Source organism: Phoenix dactylifera, chromosome 1 (genome assembly GCF_051530095.1).
Source record: "Phoenix dactylifera cultivar Ajwa chromosome 1, Ajwa_hap1_PhDact_Kaust_v1.1, whole genome shotgun sequence".
NCBI lineage: Eukaryota > Viridiplantae > Streptophyta > Magnoliopsida > Arecales > Arecaceae > Phoenix > Phoenix dactylifera.
The window spans coordinates 11,787,423-11,808,541 of record NC_143190.1 but is presented as its reverse complement, the minus strand read 5'-3'; the positions used below and the strand labels follow the sequence as shown (position 1 = coordinate 11,808,541).

Genomic DNA, 21,119 nt, shown 5'->3' with positions numbered 1-21,119 from the left:
TGCTAGAAACATTTCCTTTTTTATTTAGAATGGAGGAATCATATAATAAATTCACCTCAGAGATATCAGACAATGAGCTTTCGAGTTCAAATAGATGAGCATAATTTGAACAAGTCACTAAAGCAAACAGAATTCTTGTAGCACACCAAGCAATGTTGCGATGTCCGTTTGGTGCGTTAAGACAATGATGTTGCCTTTAGAAGAACTTAAGGGTGACTGCAAGCTGATACTGCAAAGACAACTCCTCACCATGGGCCTTGATCATCCGAAAACTGAGGATCCCCGATCAAGGCTTCCATCAATGGCCTTGCAGGTTGATTTCTTCCAAGAGGGAAGTTCCAGAATGAATCCGAGTTTTCGTAAATTATATAAAACAGTACTGCTGAGGCCAAGAAAAGACACAGGAGTAGCAAGTAGATCTGCCACTCTGCAAGAAAATAGGAAAGAAACCAAATGGTCAGTCACTTTGAAAGGGTAGGTTATTAGGACATACAGGAAAAATATACACCTTTCCAATCTGCAGGTACATTCAGTTTCGTAACTGCAGCTCCCCATTGATTTGAAGTCGAAATCACAACTCTGGATTGTTTGTGAACAGGAATGTAAATGGTATCAAAACCAATTTGAAGGCAAAAAACAAAAACAATGGCAGAATGTTCCTAGAAAACATACTTTGTAGTATTGCTATGTTTCATGTTATAATTAATGATTAACCTTAATTTCTTTTCAACGAGAACAAATTCTTATTCATAGCAAGTCAGTATGTCTACATGCAGAGGTGAGGAAGGGTGAGGAGAAAGTGGAAACGAATCAACAGGAGAATGAAACATGGGACTCCTACTCTCAGAAGCTCATGTCCACCACCTGCCCCTAGTATCATCTACACGTAGGCTTTGTCCAATCCCCTTCCAAATCACTCGATAGACAGCAGTTTAAGGCACCAATTTTCATGCTGCTCATGTCATTACATTCTCAATCAAGCTACAAAATGCCACATAATTTTCTGAGATTGAAAAAAAAATTCACCATCAGGGTCTCAATCTATACAAAGTGGTAAGACCGGACAAGAAACCAGTTATCCCTAGGTTCTAAAATATTTGAACATGAAAACATTTTCTGGTCTCCTGTCAATATCTAAGCTTCATAACCTCCTTAAAACATTAAGAAATTCTTCAGAGATAGAATTCCAAAGGCATTGTTACTTAATGCAAGGACTAAAAACATCAAATTCTTCCAGGCAGAGGGGTTGGTTACAGAGCAACAGTAATATAGAACTATCATGAAGGGAAAAAATATTGTGCAAGATGGCCTCACAGAAAAACATTGCCGAAAGTGGAAAGAAAGAAACTGATGCATCCTTTAGCTCATTATTCGTGTAAGAGTGCCTAATTCATACGTGAGGCAGATGATTTTTGGAATTTTTTGGCAAAACTCCACGCAATTGTTCCAGTCCGATTGTACAATGACCTAACATATTCTAGGTAGCGTATATGATCATGATATTTGCACTTTTGTGAGAACTGTAAAAACAGAAAATGTCTTACTTTGCAGCATCACATGTTTCAGACAATGATCTTTTGAAAACAAACAGATCCTTCATATAACAATAACGAATTATTTGAAAATTAAAGCAATTGAACATTTTATGGTGCATCTCATTTAACTTAGATCATTAAAGTAAACACAAGTCATTTAAAATATAAAAATATTTCCACTGACTATTAATGGACTGAGATTATATTTATATTAAGTAGCTTAGGAGAATTTGCATTTTGTTGTCATGTACAAGAATTGAGTATAAAACTATTAGAAAATATGTCTTAGTCATATTTTCCAATGTTATTATCTTGGATATATTACTTCTTGAGATTTATAAAATTACATTTCAAGACATTGGTGCTTAAGCAATTGGGAGCATTCTGCTGTTGATGCAGAAACAATAAAGGGAGGGATCTTAAGGCAGCTGAATACCTCACATGGCCACTACTTAGGAGTTCTGACCCTTCATGCTCTCCTAAATGACCATCTATGACTACACTATATATTAGTACTGTTTCAAATAGGCTGTTTTTGAAATCAGAATAATGGCTTGTACCGAACTGTTTAAGGTGATTGCATGGTAAAGGCTATGCTTATCATTTGGTTGTACACAGCAAAGGCTGCTACATGAGGACTGGGGCAGTGTTAGTTTCCAAGCAGGAGAACTAAACAGAAAAGGGAAGGATTGTACCGAATAGCCTAAATATATTTTATGCACGGCATATCTAAAAATCAATTGGCTTTACAGTATTCAAACCAACTATCCATATTATAGTTCAAAAAAAAATACATATGTGCTAAACATACATCACTCAGTTGATAGAAGCTTTGAGGTATTACTTATTTTGGGGACTTCCACTAATGCTGAGTTCATGGTCATACCAAAAATCAAGCACAGTTTATTTTTATCCTTGAATTTAAATAATTGACATCATTTTCAACTTTCAGTCCACAACCAAGTGGCTCTTCTATATATATCTTAAATGAAAAGAGTATGTTTGGTACTGCCTATATTGTTACTTCATGACTATCTACACTTATATTTTCAAATGTAATTGTTCTTACAATTCCAAAAATACTTGAAAATAGAGAACAATGTTTAACAGAGGAAAGGAGCATGTTCATATTCGTGATTATTACCTTTCTGTAGGGCAAAACTCAATGGAGGAAATGCATGTGCCCAGATGAAGCTTCTTGCTCCAGTGACATATCACCATCTTTTTTACTTCAACTATGCAAATATCGCCATCTTGGCTACCTCTGAAATCAAGATACGACACCGTTACTCATAGCAATGACGCTTCTAAAGGCCTTGTCTTAGAAAGCCAGAATGAAGATAAAGGTCTATTAAATTTCAAATGGCTTCCAGAACTAGAAAATTTAGCATATTGTGGCCAAAAAAGAATCGTGTTCTGGCATCACATCGAAGGAACGTTGGGAGAAACCAATTTTGCAAGTGGGCTCAATAGATTGAGTTGGCATCATGGAGATGTATTACTGAAAGAACTCTCAACTCTGTATGCCTGTGTCACACAAACAAAAATGATAAAGAAAAACCTACAATGCATGCATGCAATACCTGGTTCATCATGGACCTAATCTGTTATTAGTTCATATTGATAGAAATACAAATGATTATAACTTACAAGAAATAGAAAATGGATCAAATGAGGTTGTCAATGTGGCCATAAGGCATTTAGACACCTCAACCTCTAACATATTCAATATTACTGTACAAACTAGTTAAACGTCTAAACAGAAAGCAACTTGGAATAGAAACAAAAGATTCTCATATTACAAGAAAATGCTAACTTGAGACATATGTAAATAACTTCTAGAGAAATATAAACCTTACATGCCTCCTTAAACCTAGAGCAATGCATCAAATGAAAGCAAGGATATGAGCATTATAAACTTCCTTCAGTGGCATTTATCATGTGCCACTAAGAAAAGGAGAAATGCCCAATAAAATGAACCATTTGACGATGTTATCCATTGGCAAAAACTATAATTTGTAGCATAGCCTGTCTAAAGTAAGTTTGTTTGGCAGTCTTTAAACTCTAAATATATTTATGTTTTCCTTCAGTATCACAAATTTAAGGAAGACCTGTTTTGAAAAACATAGATATATTGAATGATTTTAAATTTTATTTTATTTTTAAGATTTCTCTTTTTTTGTTTTGGGGGGGGGGGGGGGGGGTTTGCATAGGGGGTTGCAGGGAAGGTGGTGGATGATGTTGAGGAATTTCTCTGACATGCTTCAGCTTGATGCACAGCTCTAAGACTTGCAAACAAATTTTATAAATAATAGAACCAAGACTATATATGACTTGAATCATTGAGCATTAAGGAGGGTGCTGCCACAAGAGATAGGTGCAATAAGTTTGTTCTCATGAAAGCGTAGTAAAAAGGAAAAGAGGCCAGAAATGAGAAATCAAAGTAACTGTAGGAGCTAAGACCAAAAAACAATAAAGCAACGGTTGTGATGGGGCATGCATAATGAAGATCTGAGGAGCATTTATGTATAGTCAAGAAAAATTGAGAAGCAAAGATAAACTAGAATGAAATGATGTGACACTACCAAAAAACTTCAACATAACACATTGCAGTTAATATTAATTATTGTTGAGAAAAATTCATGAAACCAGATAAATTGTTGAGGCAAAAAATGCTTTTGAGTTTTGATATTTGTTAGGCAAGGTGAGTAGTTTACAAACTCAATAAACAAAGACATGTGCGCTGAAACCAAATAAACAAAGATATATGCACTTGCAATCATAAATAAGATGACAGGGCAATAATTTTATATACTTACAGTGCAAGGTACTTTCCATCCAAGCTAACTGAAAGTACAGAGATGGGTTTTCTTAGTAGTCTTTTGTGTCCAATTCTAGTCCATGTGCTGATATCCCAGACAGCAGTCACCACATTACCACCTGTTTTGAATAAAATGTAGGTGGCAATTAAGAGAAAACTAATATATTGTGTCTCAGGTTCATAATCAAGCTTACCTTTTTGAACAGTGCAAAACAGAAAAGGCTTCATCCCATCCCTGGAAAATCGACAGCATTCAATCTTCTCATCCTGCAAATGGAACATATATATAATACAACATAGAATACCACAAGAAAATTGGCATTTCCCAAACCAAGAAACCCATAATGTTGAATTTAAAATTAAGAAAAAAAGAAAAGCTATACCGGGGTACGAGTCAAACAGACCAATGGAACACCATCACTTATCTTCCACACTCTTGCAGAACCATCAATAGACGTTGACACTAAAAACTCCGAATCTAAGCTGAAGCAGAAACGTGAAAGGAAAATTGTTACGTAAGCATGTAAATCTATGAGAAGAAATGCAAAATCATTCTTCATATATAAAATTCTGAGGTTGTTATTTGTGTATGGTATCTCTATCAAACTCTTGACTATTAGTATTCTATATGGTTGACACTTGGCAATAATATAGATGTACATGTTTGCACAATAGTCACGAGATATTTATATTATCTGAAATTTACAAATTTTTGGTACTCCTAACTATCTACATTTAAAGTACTTCTGTGGCAATAATATTACGCTCCATTTATCAAGTTGTCACAAACTTACCAAATAATCTTCAGTTGTTAAAGGGTATAGTTTGAAAGGGATACCAGTTACTAAGCAAGTTCGTTCAGACATCAAATCATTTTTCATAGCCTACATAGGTCCTACATCATATTGAAAGATGGAAATTAGACTCATAATAATTATAGCTTGGAAGCATTCTCAGCAACATTGGTAGGCCTGAAATACTTTGCAGCCAGTCTACTCAAAAGTATGCCTCATCAAGACAAACTTTCTCGGAATTAGACTGACAGATGTTTCTTTTAGTTTGTTCCCTAGCAATTTCTCTTTATAGATAATGTTTAAAATCTAAAGGCTCCAACCAGTCTTGTAAAGGTTTGGATATATTTTAACTAAATACAGATCTGAAGTGCCTGTTTGACTATTAAGATGGGTGGACTCATGGACCAGATCAACAAATGTGCAAAGAAATGAAGTAACTAATTATGCCCACATAGAAGTTCGACATATGGTCTTTTATAAATGCATAGCAGGAATTCGTCAATAAATTTAACTCTGTAATAAGCAAGGAGCATATCGACCAACAATAGAGAATCAGAGAGAGAGAGAGAGAGAGAGAGAGAGAGAGAGAGAGAGAGAGAGAGACCACAGCATGTCATGCCAACCTGATATCCATATCTCGGAATGATTTATGAGCCCTTGGTTCATCCAAGAGAACTTGCAGACTTGGCCATTGAAATATCCTGAGATGTCCATCCTATGAACAGCAAAAAATCATGTCAAAGATCAGAAATTCTATAGCTGTTTCTAGCTGGGAAAAGCAGTGCATGCATTGTAGTTCTCTGTTTAGAGAGAGAGAGAGAGAGAAGATAGATGTTTATTGGGGAAAACATGAGATTGCAATGCTAAGAAAGACATGTAGTTTGATATTCTCAAATTTATCAAAGTAAGCAGAAAAGGTTGTTACAACTTGATTTGTGCTCATGATATATAAAACAACGCATATCACTTGAGATAATACAGCTATCATGCAAAGCACAAAGAATATAACAAACAGGTAATGGAAAATTTGATAGTAGTTATACAGTAAGCTGAGTAAATGTCTTTAATGGTCCAGCAATCCAGGTGTAAAATATGGAGTGAAAGATAGACATACCATCCCACCAGTAGCAAATTTCGAACCATCCGTGCTAAAAGCCAGACACTTCTGAGGACCAACAGACTGAATAGGCGGAAGATCTTTTGCCAAAAGCCTTATGTCTATATCTTGACTATTCAACTCAAACAATCTGTATACCAAAAGATGATTTGTCCTTTAAGGTCCTTTTACAGTTCACTAAAAGCTAATCATATCTAAAGAACCAAAAGCAAGATACAGAATTTCATAACAAAATATAGAAACTGTTGTGATATCAATTTGAGGTCTTCGCTGATTATTCAATTGAAACACAAATGAGATCTCTACAGCAAAAGTATCAAAATTAATTTAGTCTTGAACTCTTTGAGATTAATGGGGCAAAAACAACAAAAATAGAGCAACTATAGCGAGAAATAAAATGGGGTAAAAAACAATTCGAACAAAATTATTAAGGGTTACTTGTCCAAAGGTAAACAGGTGGCACATATGCCTACTAACCCGTAGTTGCTAAAGTTCAGAACTGGGCACATCAAATGTTATTTTTGGATCCCTTCTCATCAATACCTTTCCTCACCCCCACCCCTCATGCACCTAGTATACCATATGATCTGGACTTGTAAAACTAAATGAACATGTTTTAATGAAATTTTCAACTATGATTTCAAAGCAGATGCAACAACCAGATGATTGGGAACCCATAATTTGTTGAACAACGTACTCATGTCGCAGCATCCAACAAGTGTCAGAAAGTCTGTAGTTTTTGATGTAGTGAGAAATCTCCAAAAATGAAGAAAAAAGGTAAGCCTGACACTTACTCAGGATACAGTTACAGCAATATCGATGGAACTGGAGAGCTGATAGCAAAACTAAATACACACACAAAATCATCTAATTCACCTTATACCGGTACTATATTTTTGGACAAAGCAATCTAAGGAAAAAAAATCCAAAAGGGATGATAAAAATTGGGATTGGGTTGACCCTTTTGTTCTTTCTCATGCAAACAAAAATGTCAGAAAGACTGGGTAGGCAACCTAGCAAACCTTGATTCATGAAAAGGCCAAAGAAGAGGCTCAACAGAGACGTTTTAATGCATGATTGAAGTTTGATCCACAGGTATCCTATAAAAAACCCAGGAAGTTTTAAAAATAAAGAAGTTTTGAACATTGTAGGCCTCATGTTGTTCCTTATTCATCATTTTATCTTCCTTCACTGCAAGCATTAGGCTATATATTTCTTCATCCTTTTACTCTTCCATCCTGTTGCCTTCTGCCACAAGATTTGGGCAGCATATCATGATAATACAAACAGCAACCTTCCAACCATGGACGTATGGTTCATGAGTGTGATCAATTAGAAAAATCCATGTGATTACTTTTTTCTTGGGCGCACTTAAGGGAGACAACATATGCAGCCATCTGGATGATCTGATACATAGCATCTTTCTAATCTATGCTCAAAAATGCAACCTTTGATCTCTCTTCTTTTCTGCCCATTCCTCTGTTATAATTTTAAGTAGAATGTGATTGATCATAGAATTAAAACATCTGCCCCAAAATCTCTTGTCAACACATGAAATATTGGTGTATTCTAGACTTCCAGGAACCCTTGCACGAGTTGCTTAGTCATATCCTTTTTTCTTGATTGGATTAGTGAATCAATTGAGTTGTACACCCAGTTTATGGATATAGAGCTTTCATATGTCCACCTATAGTTCAACAAGAATATCAATGGATTTGCAATTACAGCTCTTGAGACATCTATATCTCATGTTCAACTTAATTGAGTTTCAACATCTTCATCATGACCACCTCCATTTCTTTAAATAGCCAGGACTGAAATGATCCTAATAAAACTTGTAGGGACTTTGAAGTCCCATTATGCATCTATATAAAAGATTGTCCTAAAGCTCTTCATGCCCACTTTTCCTCGCAGTCTTCCTCTTCTATATGATCCAAATAAAAGATTGTCTCGATGTTTTTAATAATATTTTGGATGGTCCAACATCCCTTTTCATTAAATAATAATAAAAACTCAACAGTGCATTTTAACTATTAAGGCTAGGGTTTTGAATATCTTCATCATAGCAACATCAATGTCTTAAGATTGCTTTGGCTGAGTTATGCCAATGAAAACTGCACATAAATTCCAAAGGCCCATCATGCGCCTGATTAAAGTCCAGATGGTGCTTCTAGCTTAGCTTTTGCTTCTCAAGCCATACTAATTGCAAATGCTTAGTAAAACCTATCATGTGTCAGGGAGAAAACATGATCTCAGGTTGAATCCACAAGTGTTGGCTCTAAAGTCCCCCAAAAAAAGAGTACTGAAGCAAGTGAGCCCTCACTGCAAAGTAACTTTCGCAAATGAAACAAGATCTTGAAAGCCTTATGCCTCCTGTTTTCTACTTTGTAATATGTTAAATACCAGGGATAATCATCCGATGACTTCATAAGATTTGACATGTACAAGATGCACTCTTGTTGTGCCCTTCCTTTGAAATCAAAATATCAGTTGGTCTTCTGTCATGAACCATATCAGAATTCTGCAGCCAACTCAGAATTCTGCACGTCGAAGGGTCTTTCCATCTGTCTTAAGAAATAAAAAAAGAAGAAAAAAAAAAGTTTATCGGCTACGAGTGACTTATATCCAATCTAACTACTCCCATCCAAGAGTTCTTGGTTCCAGTCTAAATGGGACAAATTTGAGACTTCCATTAGCTCGATATCAACATACAAGTTAATGCAAGTGGAAAATCCCACTAAATCCTACAACAGCCCAAAACTGAAAATAGAAATCTCAGACTCTTCAGAATGCATATCCATCTTTTTTTAGCATATCAACAAATGGAAATTCATTAAACACACGATAAAAAGATCCCCTTATCAAAGACAATATAACTGTTCCATCCAACATAATTAAAGGCATTTCCAGAAATGTGTCCATACGAATAGAACTATCAACGAGTTACAATCTTCCCTTAGTAAAACATAAAGTACACTCACTTGCATCCCTTGGCCGTAGAGCAGACGATTTCATCTCCACTGGGGTGCACCGCGAAGCCCAGGGGATCCCCTCCCTCTTCCCTAATCGCAAACTTAACCTACAAACCAAAGCAAGAAGTTAATATAAGCAAAACGAGAGTCCAATAAGGGGAGAAAAAGGAGCGAGGAGAGAGAATTGACCAAAGGAGCAGGGGAGAGGGAAGAAGTCTTGGCATCAAAGGAGAAAATCTCGAGCAGCGGAGGGACTGCGCCGCTCCCCGCCCTGCCCATGATCACCAGGGGCCGGTTCTCCGGCCGCCGGATCCACGCCGCGCACGTCACCGGCCCTTCTTGCCCCGCCGCGAGCTCCTCCCTCTCCATGGTTCCTCTCTCTCTCTCTCTCTCTCTCTCTCTCTCTCTCTCTCTCTCTCTCTCTCTCTCTATCTGCCTTAATTGCTCCGCCCTTCGCCCCTCCTTCGCTTCTCCTCAACCGGTCTCACGCTGTTCCTTCCTTCCCTCCTCCCTCGCGTGTTTGATTTTATCATGGGCGTGGAAGAGATTTTTTTAGAATGGGAGAAGAAACCAACGGGGAGGGGGGCGATAGCGATGAAACCCAGGGCTCTGTGAGCTAGGATTGAGGGATATTCGGTGATGATGCCGCGTCATACCACGGTGCGGGGGGTTGTGCCGATTTAGCTCTTTTTGACTTTTGGTGCGTCAGCATCCGTGGGATTTGAGTTGTATTAGTGCGTGTTGAATTTAGTTAGTCCGTAATCTCAAGATAAAAAATTTTAGGATGCATTTGGTTTATGATCGGAATCTATTGAGATTTGAGTTGTATCAAAATTAAAATAAAAATAAAAAAAAATCGTATCAATCAGAATCAAAATTGAAATAGAAATAAAATATAAATATTAAGAGAGAATAAAAATTAAAGTTTGAAGGACCGAAATATTTTTTATTTTTTAAAAATTAGAATGAAAATAAAATTTTTTCCAACTAAGCTTTTTTAAATCAAACAAACCCTCGGTTTCTATTGCAATGATAGAATATTAAATAATATATGCTCTAAGAGGTAAATTGAACACGGGCAAGTTGAGTTTTGCATCACATTGTAAGTGAGATACACTGTCTCATCGACAAAATTTCAAAGGCGGGTGATTGCATTATTTTTTAATAGAACATCTTTGGATTTGATTTTGATTCTTTATTTGTTTAATGCCGAGCCCGATGCCATCCACCCACCATCTTTTTGCTTTTTTTTACCTAAAAATGGAAGCATCATATATAACTCGTCATCTCTTTGGCTATATCCATAGACATTATGTATGATACATCTATCAGCTTTGTGGTAGAAAACTAACTACTAAACCCCGTGAGTGGAATAATCTCTCGCTCTCCTTTGTTTCTATTCATCAATTTCTCTGACAGCTGGCTGGATGCTGCCATTGCTCATCAAAACCCCTGCTGCTTCTCTCCTTTATCGACTTATAGATTATTCCAAGGTTAAAGAGACTATTCCAGGGCTAAAGCCTCTGCTGCTTCTCTCCTTTATCAACTTAAAGACTATTCCAGGGTTAAAGAGACTATTCGAGGGGGGGAAAACACGGTATTCCATCGAAGCGAAGTTTAGATTTAGGGCCCGAGGGCCCCTGCTGGCGTTGGGAGCAGGCCCCCATCATCGTTGTTGCATTTATTGTTGAAGCTCAAAATTGAATTTTTTTTTTAATTTTTATCGACTAATCTCCAATTGTTTTAAGTGTTTTCAAATACTTATTTGAGATGCCTCTTTTAGAATAGTTATGACTTTTTAGAAGAGAATATTAGCTTCCGAAAAGATACCGTATTTTTTGAAACATTACCCCATCTTTCGAAAAAATTTTCCACAAAGTTCTTTTATTTTTCTAATTTTTACTTTCCACTTTCTATCTTCTTTTATTTTCTGAGCATTTGAAAGAATCGGTTGGATAAAGCCTTCCGGCAATCGTTCTTGCAAACCTGCACTTAGAGAGCGAATCACGTTCTTAGGACAGTATATATCGCACGCCTCAGCAAATTTTTTTCCATCTTCTAGATTTCTTTTAGTGAATTATTCTTTTATAATACTACTATAAAATAACGATATAGTAATTTTTAGATAAAATATTTCCAACTTTTATCACCGGTTCATCTGAACGGACTTTAAGAATATACTCTTCTATATATTTATCCTTTGTTTCATTTTAGTTGCCCAATAATATATTGTTTCCTGCAATTATTTTAAACCCAGTGTGGCCTAGGTACTTGCATGCACATTTGCTCTCTATGGGAGGTTCAGACTGGCTATTATATTGCAATTTCTGGTGGAGAACCTGTAGAACTCCTGCCTAGATACAGATATAATTCCTCGTCAGCTAGAGCTTCTGGAGAGCTACCAGCCAGCTGCAGAGAAAACAGGTACCGATTTGAACTCCAGGTTGCAGATTCTTCACATGATTCTCAACAAAAGAAAAAATTATCTAAGTACACCCTCTGCCTGAGTGACTCAGAATTCCCCCTGTGATGTACATTAAGCTTTATTATTTTTAGCTGCACCATATCATGCAATGTAAATTATGATGCTCATTCTCTAATCTTCGATGTACTTTTTTTTTTAAAATAAATATGAGGTAGTGTTGTCCCTGAGCTAGTTGGGACCGATTTGTTTTTTTATGTACAGAGTATTTATTTTTATATCTATACCTACGTATAACCTTTCAATTTGTCCATCAAATTTTTATTTTTTATAAAGTTCTCATTGCTGACCTAACTACTCTGAATAATTTTACGAGCTTCAAAGGCAATGGATAAGTTTTGCTATGTTTGGTATCATTATCACTTTTTTTTAAAAAATAAAAATATTTTTTTATATTTTAACAATCAAAAATATGTCTGGTTTGAGTTTTTTTTATAATGAGGACCGGTGATGTAGCTAGAGATGAGGAGAAGTGTCAAGAATGGGGCTAAAGATGTGGTCGGAAATGATGAAGAGCTCAATATTAGATGGAGAGACGATTAAGAAAGCGATAGAGGAAGGAAGAGTGGGGCCGGGACCGGCAATGTGACTGGAGAGGAGAGATAGCTCGACATCGAGTGAAGGGATGGCCAAGGTGACAAGTTTGAGGACAAGATCGAGTGGAAGAAGAAGAGAAGTCTGAACAAGAAAAGACGTCTAAAGAAATTGGAATAGAAATAAAATAACTAAATATATTAAAATTGAATAACTAAATATATTTTTTTCATCAAATCTCGTATTTTTATTTAAAAAAATAGTACGGAGTTTTGCTCAAGGATGTTCCATTTTGGGCAGTCCATGGTCTTGTCATGGTCAACCGGCCCGGCCAGTCCAAACCAAAACCTGCCGCGTCAAGACTCAAACCGCGAAGACCCGGAGCGTTACACGCAAAGAATCCTGACCGTCCGATAGATCACCAAAAGAGATGACCTTTTGGGCATTTTAACCTAACTATAGACTGCGAGACAGTCTACCAGTAGCCCCACTAGATAAATAAATTAATCGGGCCCGACTGAGACCTAGGGTTTTCGCAGCCGGGTCTTCTTTCTCTCGGTAGGGTTCCGCCCCTGCTCTTCTCCTCGAGCTCTCTCCCCTCGTCTCTCTCTATCCCTTTGTTTCGATCCTTCTCCATGGTTTCCGAGCGTTAGCAATGGAGAGAAGGGTTGGAAGCAGGAAGTCTTCATCTTGACTAGAATTTTTTCCTATTTCTAGGGTTTTATTCGATCGATCTCAATCTTCCCTATTTGTCTGGATCCTTTTTTTGCTTCTGTTAGAATTTTGAAGGAGGGATCTCTTGTGGAGATGTCGCACAAGGAAGAGTCTCGTATCTTTGTGGGAGGCCTTTCATGGGAGACCGGGGAGCGACAGCTGGAGCAGGTGTTCAACCGCTTCGGCAAGGTTCTCGAGGCCCAGGTTTGGCTTGTAACCTCATCTCGATTTCCCCCTTTCTTAGTTCGTATTATTCTGGATTGTATGTGATTTGTGATTTTATGAAAGATTTTCTTATTTTTTAGGAATTTAAGATCCCATGTTGGTATGATTGCTTATTGACAGAATCATCGAAAGTTCAGGAAAGAAAAAAACAATTAGGGACCTGGATATTGTGTTATCTCAAAAAGCTGACCTTTTTATTCTGTTATGCTGTCATAACGTTCCTCGCTGAAAGAATTAAATTGATTTTAGATATATTTATTAAAATGAAAAATATTCCTGTGATTTGTGAAATTTAAGAAAGTCTGAGGGTTTTGAATATCATCAGAAATATATGAAGTTCATAAATTGCATTATCAGAAGCATTTTTTTTTTCTTTTTTGAGGTAGAAATGATCGTATATGTGATTTTGCAAAATTGATGGTACTCATCAGAAAGGAATGCAAATTTACTGGTTGTCTACTGCAATAGAGTCACTTTGCTTATGTTCTTCATGCCAATTTATTTTTCTTTTTATATTTGTCATGGTGGCTGCTTGTTGATTTTCCTTTTTCTTTTTTCCTTTTCTTTTAGAATCTGGTTATGATCACTTGATTCACCTTAGATGGATATTGTGGTACATTCTTGGCCTGTTAACTTGCATCAAATTCCCGGAGGTTGTCTCACTTGATCAGTGGTGTGTGAAAAGAAACAGAGGGTCTCAATATGGCTAGCATGCACAAAAGGATCATGTTCACCACATTTAGATATGCTGAATGTGAATTTATGTGAAGCAGTTATGTTCAGTTACCTGCTCATTCTACATTGTTCCGGTTAGCTGGGAGCACTTGACCTTGCCCCTATGTCAGTCAAGCATCCTTAGCTCAGCTTCGAGGATCCACCATATCGTGAATATCAGTTATTTTTTGTGTTGGCCAAAGCAGTTCCGTGTTGTGGTTAAGTTGTCTATTGACAATGGGGACTTGGACTGGATCAAAGATCGTCTCAAATCCTTCCTTTTTGCTATGGTCTGAAAGAGCCATTTTGTGCCATGTAGTTAGTGTCGCCAGAGTGATCATATGCTGTTATGCCGTATTGCTAATCAAACTATTACTTTATACCACTGAACATCACAATAGAATTTTGTATGCATGAGAGACTATTTGCCTTCTATGCTTCGCTTCCTTGAGAAGTTCATTGTCAACTGGTTTGTTCTGTCAACATGCGCAGTGGGACTCATAGAAGGTTCTGATCAAATTGTTTATTTTGCAACAAGGTGTCTTCTTTATTCACCAGACTCATCTGGGAGGAAAGACCAGTGTACCCAAGATGCCACGGTCTAGGATGTGTATATGTCTCACTTATCTTCTAGGATCAGCATCAAGGGATATGCAGGACTTTCCAAATAACTTGATAAGATTTTGCTTGGCTCCATACAACTCAGTACCAACTCAAGAAATTTTGTTTGCTAACCTCTGTTTTTTGCTGAGGAAACTCATTGTGGTCTTGCTTAGATAATTGTCCTCGGTGCTGGTGATCAGTGCAATTTGGGAATGACTTCTTAGCTATAGCAGTAATATCGTGTAGATAGCAGTAATTTGATGCCTCTATTTTTTTTCTTTCATTTACAATATGAACTAGACAGCAAACTCCATTGCTGCCGGATTTGCAAATTTTGGTTAATTTGACAAGCTCATATTTCAGCCCAATTAGTGCAAATGCTGGTTGCATAATTTTGGTTACTGAAATTAGATTTTCCTGCTGTTCCATGCTGGTTGCATAACTTTTTCCCTTTCCTTTCTGGTTACTGCCAGATTGGTTTGTTGGAGCAGTGTGCTGCTTGGTTGGTGTTATCCAAGTAGAATGCCCTTTATCACTGAATTATCTGCAAGGATATTGAGACCAGTATTAGCTGAAATGTTGTCACTTATGCACAGATAGGCCATGTGTACTTGCTCCTTATGTTCTATGCACTTTCTAGGACATCCAGTTTTGACAAGTACTTGGTGAAAATGTTCTTATGATTGCTTCTGTTGGTCATGAGCCCAGGTGAGGTGGATTGCCAGCGCTATCATAAGGCCTATGATCAGTATACCTGTAGTTTTTATACTGATATCCTTGATAGTCTGTTTATACCAGATGAATGAAAATATTTTGCAGTTTCACTGGTTCATATGTGCAAAAATTATCCTAGTGGAACCATCATCTCAAAAATGCAAATCATGTGCCAATTTATTAGCCTGTGGCCATGCTTGTCGTAAGAGTTGGGTGATAGTTGTTTGTTTTTAGTAGTTTGGGTAATTGGTTGGAGCCTGGAGGCTTTGTTTGATGAAGAGAGGTTGCTTCAGTCTTTTAGGCTTAATGATGTGACTTGGTAGCTTTTCAACTTGGGTTGTTATTGAAAGATCTGATGTTTTCTTCAAAGCTTCTTGACTCTCAGCTAAGTAGAAAATTGTTTTTGGAAATTTCATCTTTAACTGCACTGGCTATTTGTCTTCACAGAATTACAAATGTCGGTTAAGTATCAGCATTTGGAGTGCTGGTAGCATGACAGCCATGATGAGAGCTGGAAGAAGTATGAACTTTTGTGATGTGGTTGAGCTGTTGGTAGTTTTTGTCTATGGTACTTGAGTGATTTTTACTGATAATATATGAAAATATTTGGCCTCTGATGAGATATATTGCTTAATGGAATGAATGCATCAGTGGAAATGTGTTGGTCAAATTTGTTAATGGATATTTTAAAGGGCCAGATTCAAGTTAAAGTGTATCTTGGAAATTTGGGACCTGTTATTCCTGTTGATATTCGGGTATAAGTTATGACCAGTGATTTGGCTACTTTGTCTGGAAATGAGCTGAAATACATGCCATCTGATGAATAATGTGTGACATTCTGTAAACACGGCTAGACTCGTCAGGGTAGTCTGCGGCTTCTCAGTAGAGATGGTATCAGTTAGAAATGTCTGAATGTGTATTTGGACCCTGGGACTCGCCTTCATTGTCGCATCAAAAATATACTGTTTATTTATTTATTATCGTTCAGGTAATTGACATGTCCTATTATGGATAATCAGATTGATTATGAGCTAAATATCGCATTGGCTCTTTCTCCATTTTTCTTTGATCATGGCAATTTATTGGTATATAATTACATCAATTACTATTTGGTTCTTCACCATAAATTTTTCCCTTTCATTTTTGATAAACAAGAGAGTCTTGCTTAGAGATTACTTAATAATTCTTTATTTCAGTCTGAACTGTCAGTTTTTTGTACACCAATGACAAGTTGTGAAGTGAACAATTTGTTTCCAAATGCCATTTGTGTGATTTACTTGAGCATATCCAAATCCTCTCATTTTGTTCCCTCCATTAGTAGTTCACTTTTCCTAGGTCTTCAACATATCTCATTTCTTTAATGATGCTTTACATTTTCTTTGCAATTATCCAATCGTAAAATACATTTTTCCTAGTTTTCTTTTTTTTCCTCTCTCTGGATTGTTTGAATTCTGCAATTTGCAGCAAACATCTAGAGCAAATGGAACAAATTGATATTTAGTATGAAGCTTGTGCTAGCATATGTACAAGGTAAGTTCAATGCATGTCTTACCACTTGGTAGACTTTTGCCCTTTGGAGAGGTATCTTTATGATTGACTAATTTGTGACTCATGTATCATAGTGTCCAAGTCATGGTTTATTGACTGGAATCATTATAAGAAAAGTTCCCAATTTGTTTTATACATATAACTTTGAGTTTAGATATGTTCGTTGAGTATCACAATGCGATTTCATGTTTCCAGCAATATCTTATTGGGCAGACATTGTTTTGGTTTGATCTATATTCTCAGCTATGATTTCCACTTTTCTTTGTTGTTGCAATCATGTTGAAAACAAGGCTGTCAAGATTTTGACATTTAATTCTTCTTGTAGTTTTCAATTTCAACTGATATGAACTGTTTTAGATGAACAAAACAAGTATAATCATCACTCTGGAATCGGAATAAATATTTAGTAGGTGCTATTTTTTGTTTTAAGCTTAACATGGATCTTGTTCCACATTCTTTTTTCTCTTAATAAATGCATTCACATCGAAACTGTATCATGCTATTTTTAAGTCCTGCGATGAAAGTTACTGAACCAAAGCAATCATTTGCTGTTCTTTTTTGTGAATTGAAATGGAGTTGCATAGGCTTCCATTGTTCATGGGGATCCTTTTTGTGTAAAGCCTATCATAGTCTGCCATTAAATCGTTAAAGACACGGAGTTTAAAAATACTATTCTCTTTATGTTAACTCCTTTAGGCACTGCAAATTATAGAAAAAAATCAGTGAGCTATTTTGCTATAAATTTGGTAGCCAGCCAAAAAGTTAGTAGCTCATTTTCTAATTTCATATGCAACTTATTTTAAAGTTATTGACTATTTCCAACCAAAAAAGAGGCTTAGGTTAGTCTATACGAGTATTTTAAGTTCTTTGCTAGTAGATCCATGGGATACTTTGTGATTATGCATTTGGTGCTTTGCTTTGGTTTATAATTTCTAGCTTCTATCCTCATGTTAAAGGTACTATCTTTGTCGCCTTAATATTATCTTTGTCTTCTCGTCATATCTAACTACAAAATGTAAGATCATTATAGCAGCATTTTTGTCTTTGTTGTGATTGCTATATTCTAAACTAGCTTCGCTGGTTAAAGGTAGAAAATAATGTATTTCTCATAGGGTTGCCAGCCTATTGCTTGGATGAGATTATTTACAAGATAACCAATGCAAAGCAAAGAGTCATTCTCCAATATATTTTGGAGGTGGTTACCACCGGTTGTTGCCCATAGAGATCAGATGCATCCTAATGCGTGACTTGTATTGCTTTTTTATTTTTCGTTCTATGCTTTTGCTATTACAGATTGCACCATTTAGTCTGTTTTAACATGTTTACATGACATATTCTGTAACCATCCGGTGTCCAAACACGTGACATCAAATTACCATTAGAACAGTTACAGTCCCAGATTTTAATTTCTGCTTATTTCATTTAGTTTGCTGTTATTGTTCTTAGCATTACTGCTGTGTGTAGGTCATGCTAGAGAGAGACACCGGCCGTCCTCGTGGATTTGGATTTGTGACCTTTGCTGAACCACGGGCTGTGGAGGATGCTATCAGAGATATGCATAACCAGGAGCTCGATGGTCGGGTCATTTCGGTGAACAAGGCCCAGCCTAAGATGAGTTCAGATGACGACACTGGTTATGGTTATGGTGGTGGGAGCTACTCGTCAGGTGGCAGAGGAGGCTATCGTGGTGGTGGAGGTGATGGCTTACCACCTATAGGGCGCAGTGACTGCTTCAAGTGTGGGCGTCCAGGACATTGGGCTCGTGAGTGCCCTTCAGCTGGTGGAGGTGGTGGAAGATTCTCTTCTCGATCCAGGTTTGGTGGGGGGGGTGGGCGTGGAGATCGTTTTGGAGGGCCAGACCGCTATCATGACCGTTACATGGATGATCGGTATGATGGAGGCCGTTATGGGGACCGTGACCATCTTGACAGCAGAGACAGTAGGTATGGTGGTGCACGTGATCGCTTTGCCAATGACCGCTATCCACCTGGTGGTGATCGGTTTTCTGGTGATAAGTATGGCGGGGGGCCAGAGCGTTACCCGCAAAATGGATTTGGCAAGGAAAGAGGTTATGACAGATATGGACCAAGGGGTGGCGGCGGCTACGACAGAGGTGCCCCAAGGGGTGGTGGGGGCTATGACAGAGAGGGACCAAGGGGTGGTGGCGGCTATGACAGAGAGGGACCACGGGGTGGCAGCAGCGACAGATATGGAAGTGGTGGACCTGCACGTTATGAAGGGGGCAGTAGTTACAGGGACAGACCTGGGCCTTATGATCGGCCCAGTAGGGGTGGGCGCCCATCATCCTATGACGATCGTTACTAATGCATGTTGCTTGGTGTGTTATGGCAATCGCAGCTGGTGCATGTAGATTGCATTAGGTTACTACCCTGGGTGCTACGGAATTTGGTATGTTGATATATGATTGTGCATGTGATGATATATTTGGATATGTTCCAGGCCGATGGCATGATTATGTTTTGTTTTTAGGACTCAGGACTATGTTTATCTTTTTTGCTTCCAGTTCGTAGAATTCGCACTGAATCTATCTTTCAAGCTGTTGCTGCTTGGTCAGTTGTGTGTTTTCTAGGCAATGCATATGGCTTCTGGTTCTTGCAGCCCTCTCTGCTGTAATCAGAATCTTTGTTTCTCTCAGACTTCTAATGCAGCATCTACAGAGGGATGAAATGAGCATCATGGTGAGTGTTTTTAAGTCGAAAATTTCATGGATCATTGTGATGAAGGTTATCCTTCAGCTATTTGTCATGACAATGCTCGGCTGGTTTGAGATGTTTCCAGTGGCTTTTTGGGAAATAGATCCGCGAATAGTGTAGTGGTTGTTTGATCAGTTCTCATTGCACATGGAAGCTTCTCGGATCTCTGATGGAACCGATGAAGATGCCAGCAACTGAGCTGATAAATTTGGTTCTAAAGTCCTGTATTTGCTTACAGCAGCAAAATGAGAAGTTGCTGCGGAGAAGCTTGCAATGATCAGGATGTTGACCAGCTTTTTTCAAGTTTTGCACCTGGGTTTTATAGTACTGTATATTCAATTGCTCTGGACTATATAACCTTAGAACCAACGAACAAGGGTGCAGAAATTCTCAAGAACAGTGAGGATTCTTCTTATATCTTGGTCTTGTTCAACTAATTGGCCCCAGTACCCAGTAACCTGTTGTGAAGTTTGAGGTGATCAGGATATGATGATCGTCTGCCTTTAGTTTTGCACTTGGTTTTATGCTCTGGAATTAGTCGTCTAAATGGATCATGTGACCTTAAAACTCTGGACTAACAAGGACAGACTCGGCTTCTGGAGAACAGTGAGGTTTTCTCTTAAAGCCTGATCTTGAACATGTTTAATGGTTCTGCCACCCAGGTCCCTGGGGGTGTCTTAGCAGGCTCGTGCAATTGCTAGAATCCAGTTTTGAAGTTTGATGTCTACATTGTGTCATACGATTGTTGGTGGGATTTATAATCGTTGCTCCAGCAGTCGCAGTTCAGCTGCTGATCCATCAACTATGATGGTTTTTGGTCTTCCAACCGACCGACATGACTTTGATAGTTTCACAGTAGGATTTATCTGAGACAAGACGCTTGTTTAATGATCGGAGAACTCTCAGTTCTTGTTCAGACGAAGAACCTTCTTTGTCTGCATGGTTGTGTGTAACCATTCAACTTATTGTTGATAAATAAATCAAGATTTCTAAAGGATTGCCTTTGCATGCCAAGTTGTTTTGGTTCCATGTTGGTGCCTTGGTGCACTCACAGATTCATCTTATATTCTCAGAATGTCCTTCACCTTCAGTTGATGAGTATTTGGTGTTGAAAGCATGTGGAAGAAAATAAACTTCACATTTTCTGACTATATTTGATTCCGAAAACAGGAAATAGGATGAGGTTGATTTTTTTTTTGGCTTATTTATTGTATCTTATTTATGCAAGCACTTAAAAATATGTTTAAATCACATTTTTACAATGATTGAACATGGGTGATTGATTCCCATGAAAAAATGGATTATTTTTGGCCCTTCCAACCTATTCCATCTGTCCAACTTAATTGTTTCTTTGTGTTTTGGAACAAATGCAGCTTCTAGTTTATTTTAATCATTTGACATTTGGGACTGCATCAAGTCTTTCATGCAAAGCCTCATGATTTTTTGCAGGTGCATTAGTTGCTTGATGATTATCTTGATCTTGCGATCATTTGCAATCTCGCCTAATCATGGGCAATTACTTATCTCAAAAATAGATTGGGGGATGATCACCTGTTCATGCAATGCGTGAAAGGCTAAACTCCATGAGTTGTCGTTTACCCATCATCATCGATTTTTGAACGTTCCCATATT

The 21,119-nt window shown here is 37.6% G+C and overlaps 2 protein-coding genes across 4 annotated transcripts; one reads left to right on the top strand and one right to left on the bottom strand.

Moving 5' to 3' along the window:
- Positions 1-9,903, bottom strand: LOC103710165 (SEC12-like protein 1). The gene is made up of 10 exons (XM_008795783.6): positions 9,429-9,903; positions 9,249-9,346; positions 6,265-6,397; positions 5,774-5,865; positions 4,740-4,839; positions 4,551-4,623; positions 4,355-4,475; positions 2,680-2,799; positions 509-579; positions 1-427 (listed from the first exon to the last, which is right to left on the bottom strand). The coding sequence occupies exons 1-10, from the start codon at positions 9,606-9,608 to the stop codon at positions 246-248; spliced, it is 1,170 nt and encodes a 389-aa protein (XP_008794005.1). The 5' UTR covers positions 9,609-9,903; the 3' UTR covers positions 1-245.
- A 2,825-nt stretch (positions 9,904-12,728) lies between these two features.
- Positions 12,729-20,481, top strand: LOC103710164 (glycine-rich RNA-binding protein RZ1C). 3 transcript variants are annotated; one of them, XM_088720898.1, is made up of 4 exons: positions 12,782-12,813; positions 13,035-13,173; positions 13,765-16,213; positions 18,238-20,481. In XM_088720898.1, the coding sequence occupies exons 3-4, from the start codon at positions 16,130-16,132 to the stop codon at positions 19,096-19,098; spliced, it is 945 nt and encodes a 314-aa protein (XP_088577024.1). In that variant the 5' UTR covers positions 12,782-12,813; positions 13,035-13,173; positions 13,765-16,129; the 3' UTR covers positions 19,099-20,481. The 3 variants fall into 3 exon arrangements, with proteins under 3 accessions (XP_008794003.2, XP_088577024.1, XP_026661647.2); XM_008795781.3 differs by lacking the exon at positions 13,765-16,213 and having other exon boundaries at positions 12,729-12,813; XM_026805846.3 differs by lacking the exon at positions 12,782-12,813 and having other exon boundaries at positions 12,920-13,173.
- Positions 20,482-21,119: the final 638 nt, after the last annotated feature.

Coding starts and splice junctions, on each gene's coding strand:
- LOC103710165 (XM_008795783.6), bottom strand. CDS start 9,608: ATGGAGAGGGAGGAGCTCGCGGCGGGGCAAGAAGGGCCGGTGACGTGC. Junction 9,347..9,428: donor CCCTCTCCCCTGCTCCTTTG/GTCAATTCTCTC, acceptor TTTGGTTTGTAG/GTTAAGTTTGCGATTAGGGA. Junction 2,800..4,354: donor GATGGAAAGTACCTTGCACT/GTAAGTATATAA, acceptor TCTTGATTTCAG/AGGTAGCCAAGATGGCGATA.
- LOC103710164 (XM_008795781.3), top strand. CDS start 13,063: ATGTCGCACAAGGAAGAGTCTCGTATCTTTGTGGGAGGCCTTTCATGG. Junction 13,174..18,237: donor GCAAGGTTCTCGAGGCCCAG/GTTTGGCTTGTA, acceptor TGCTGTGTGTAG/GTCATGCTAGAGAGAGACAC.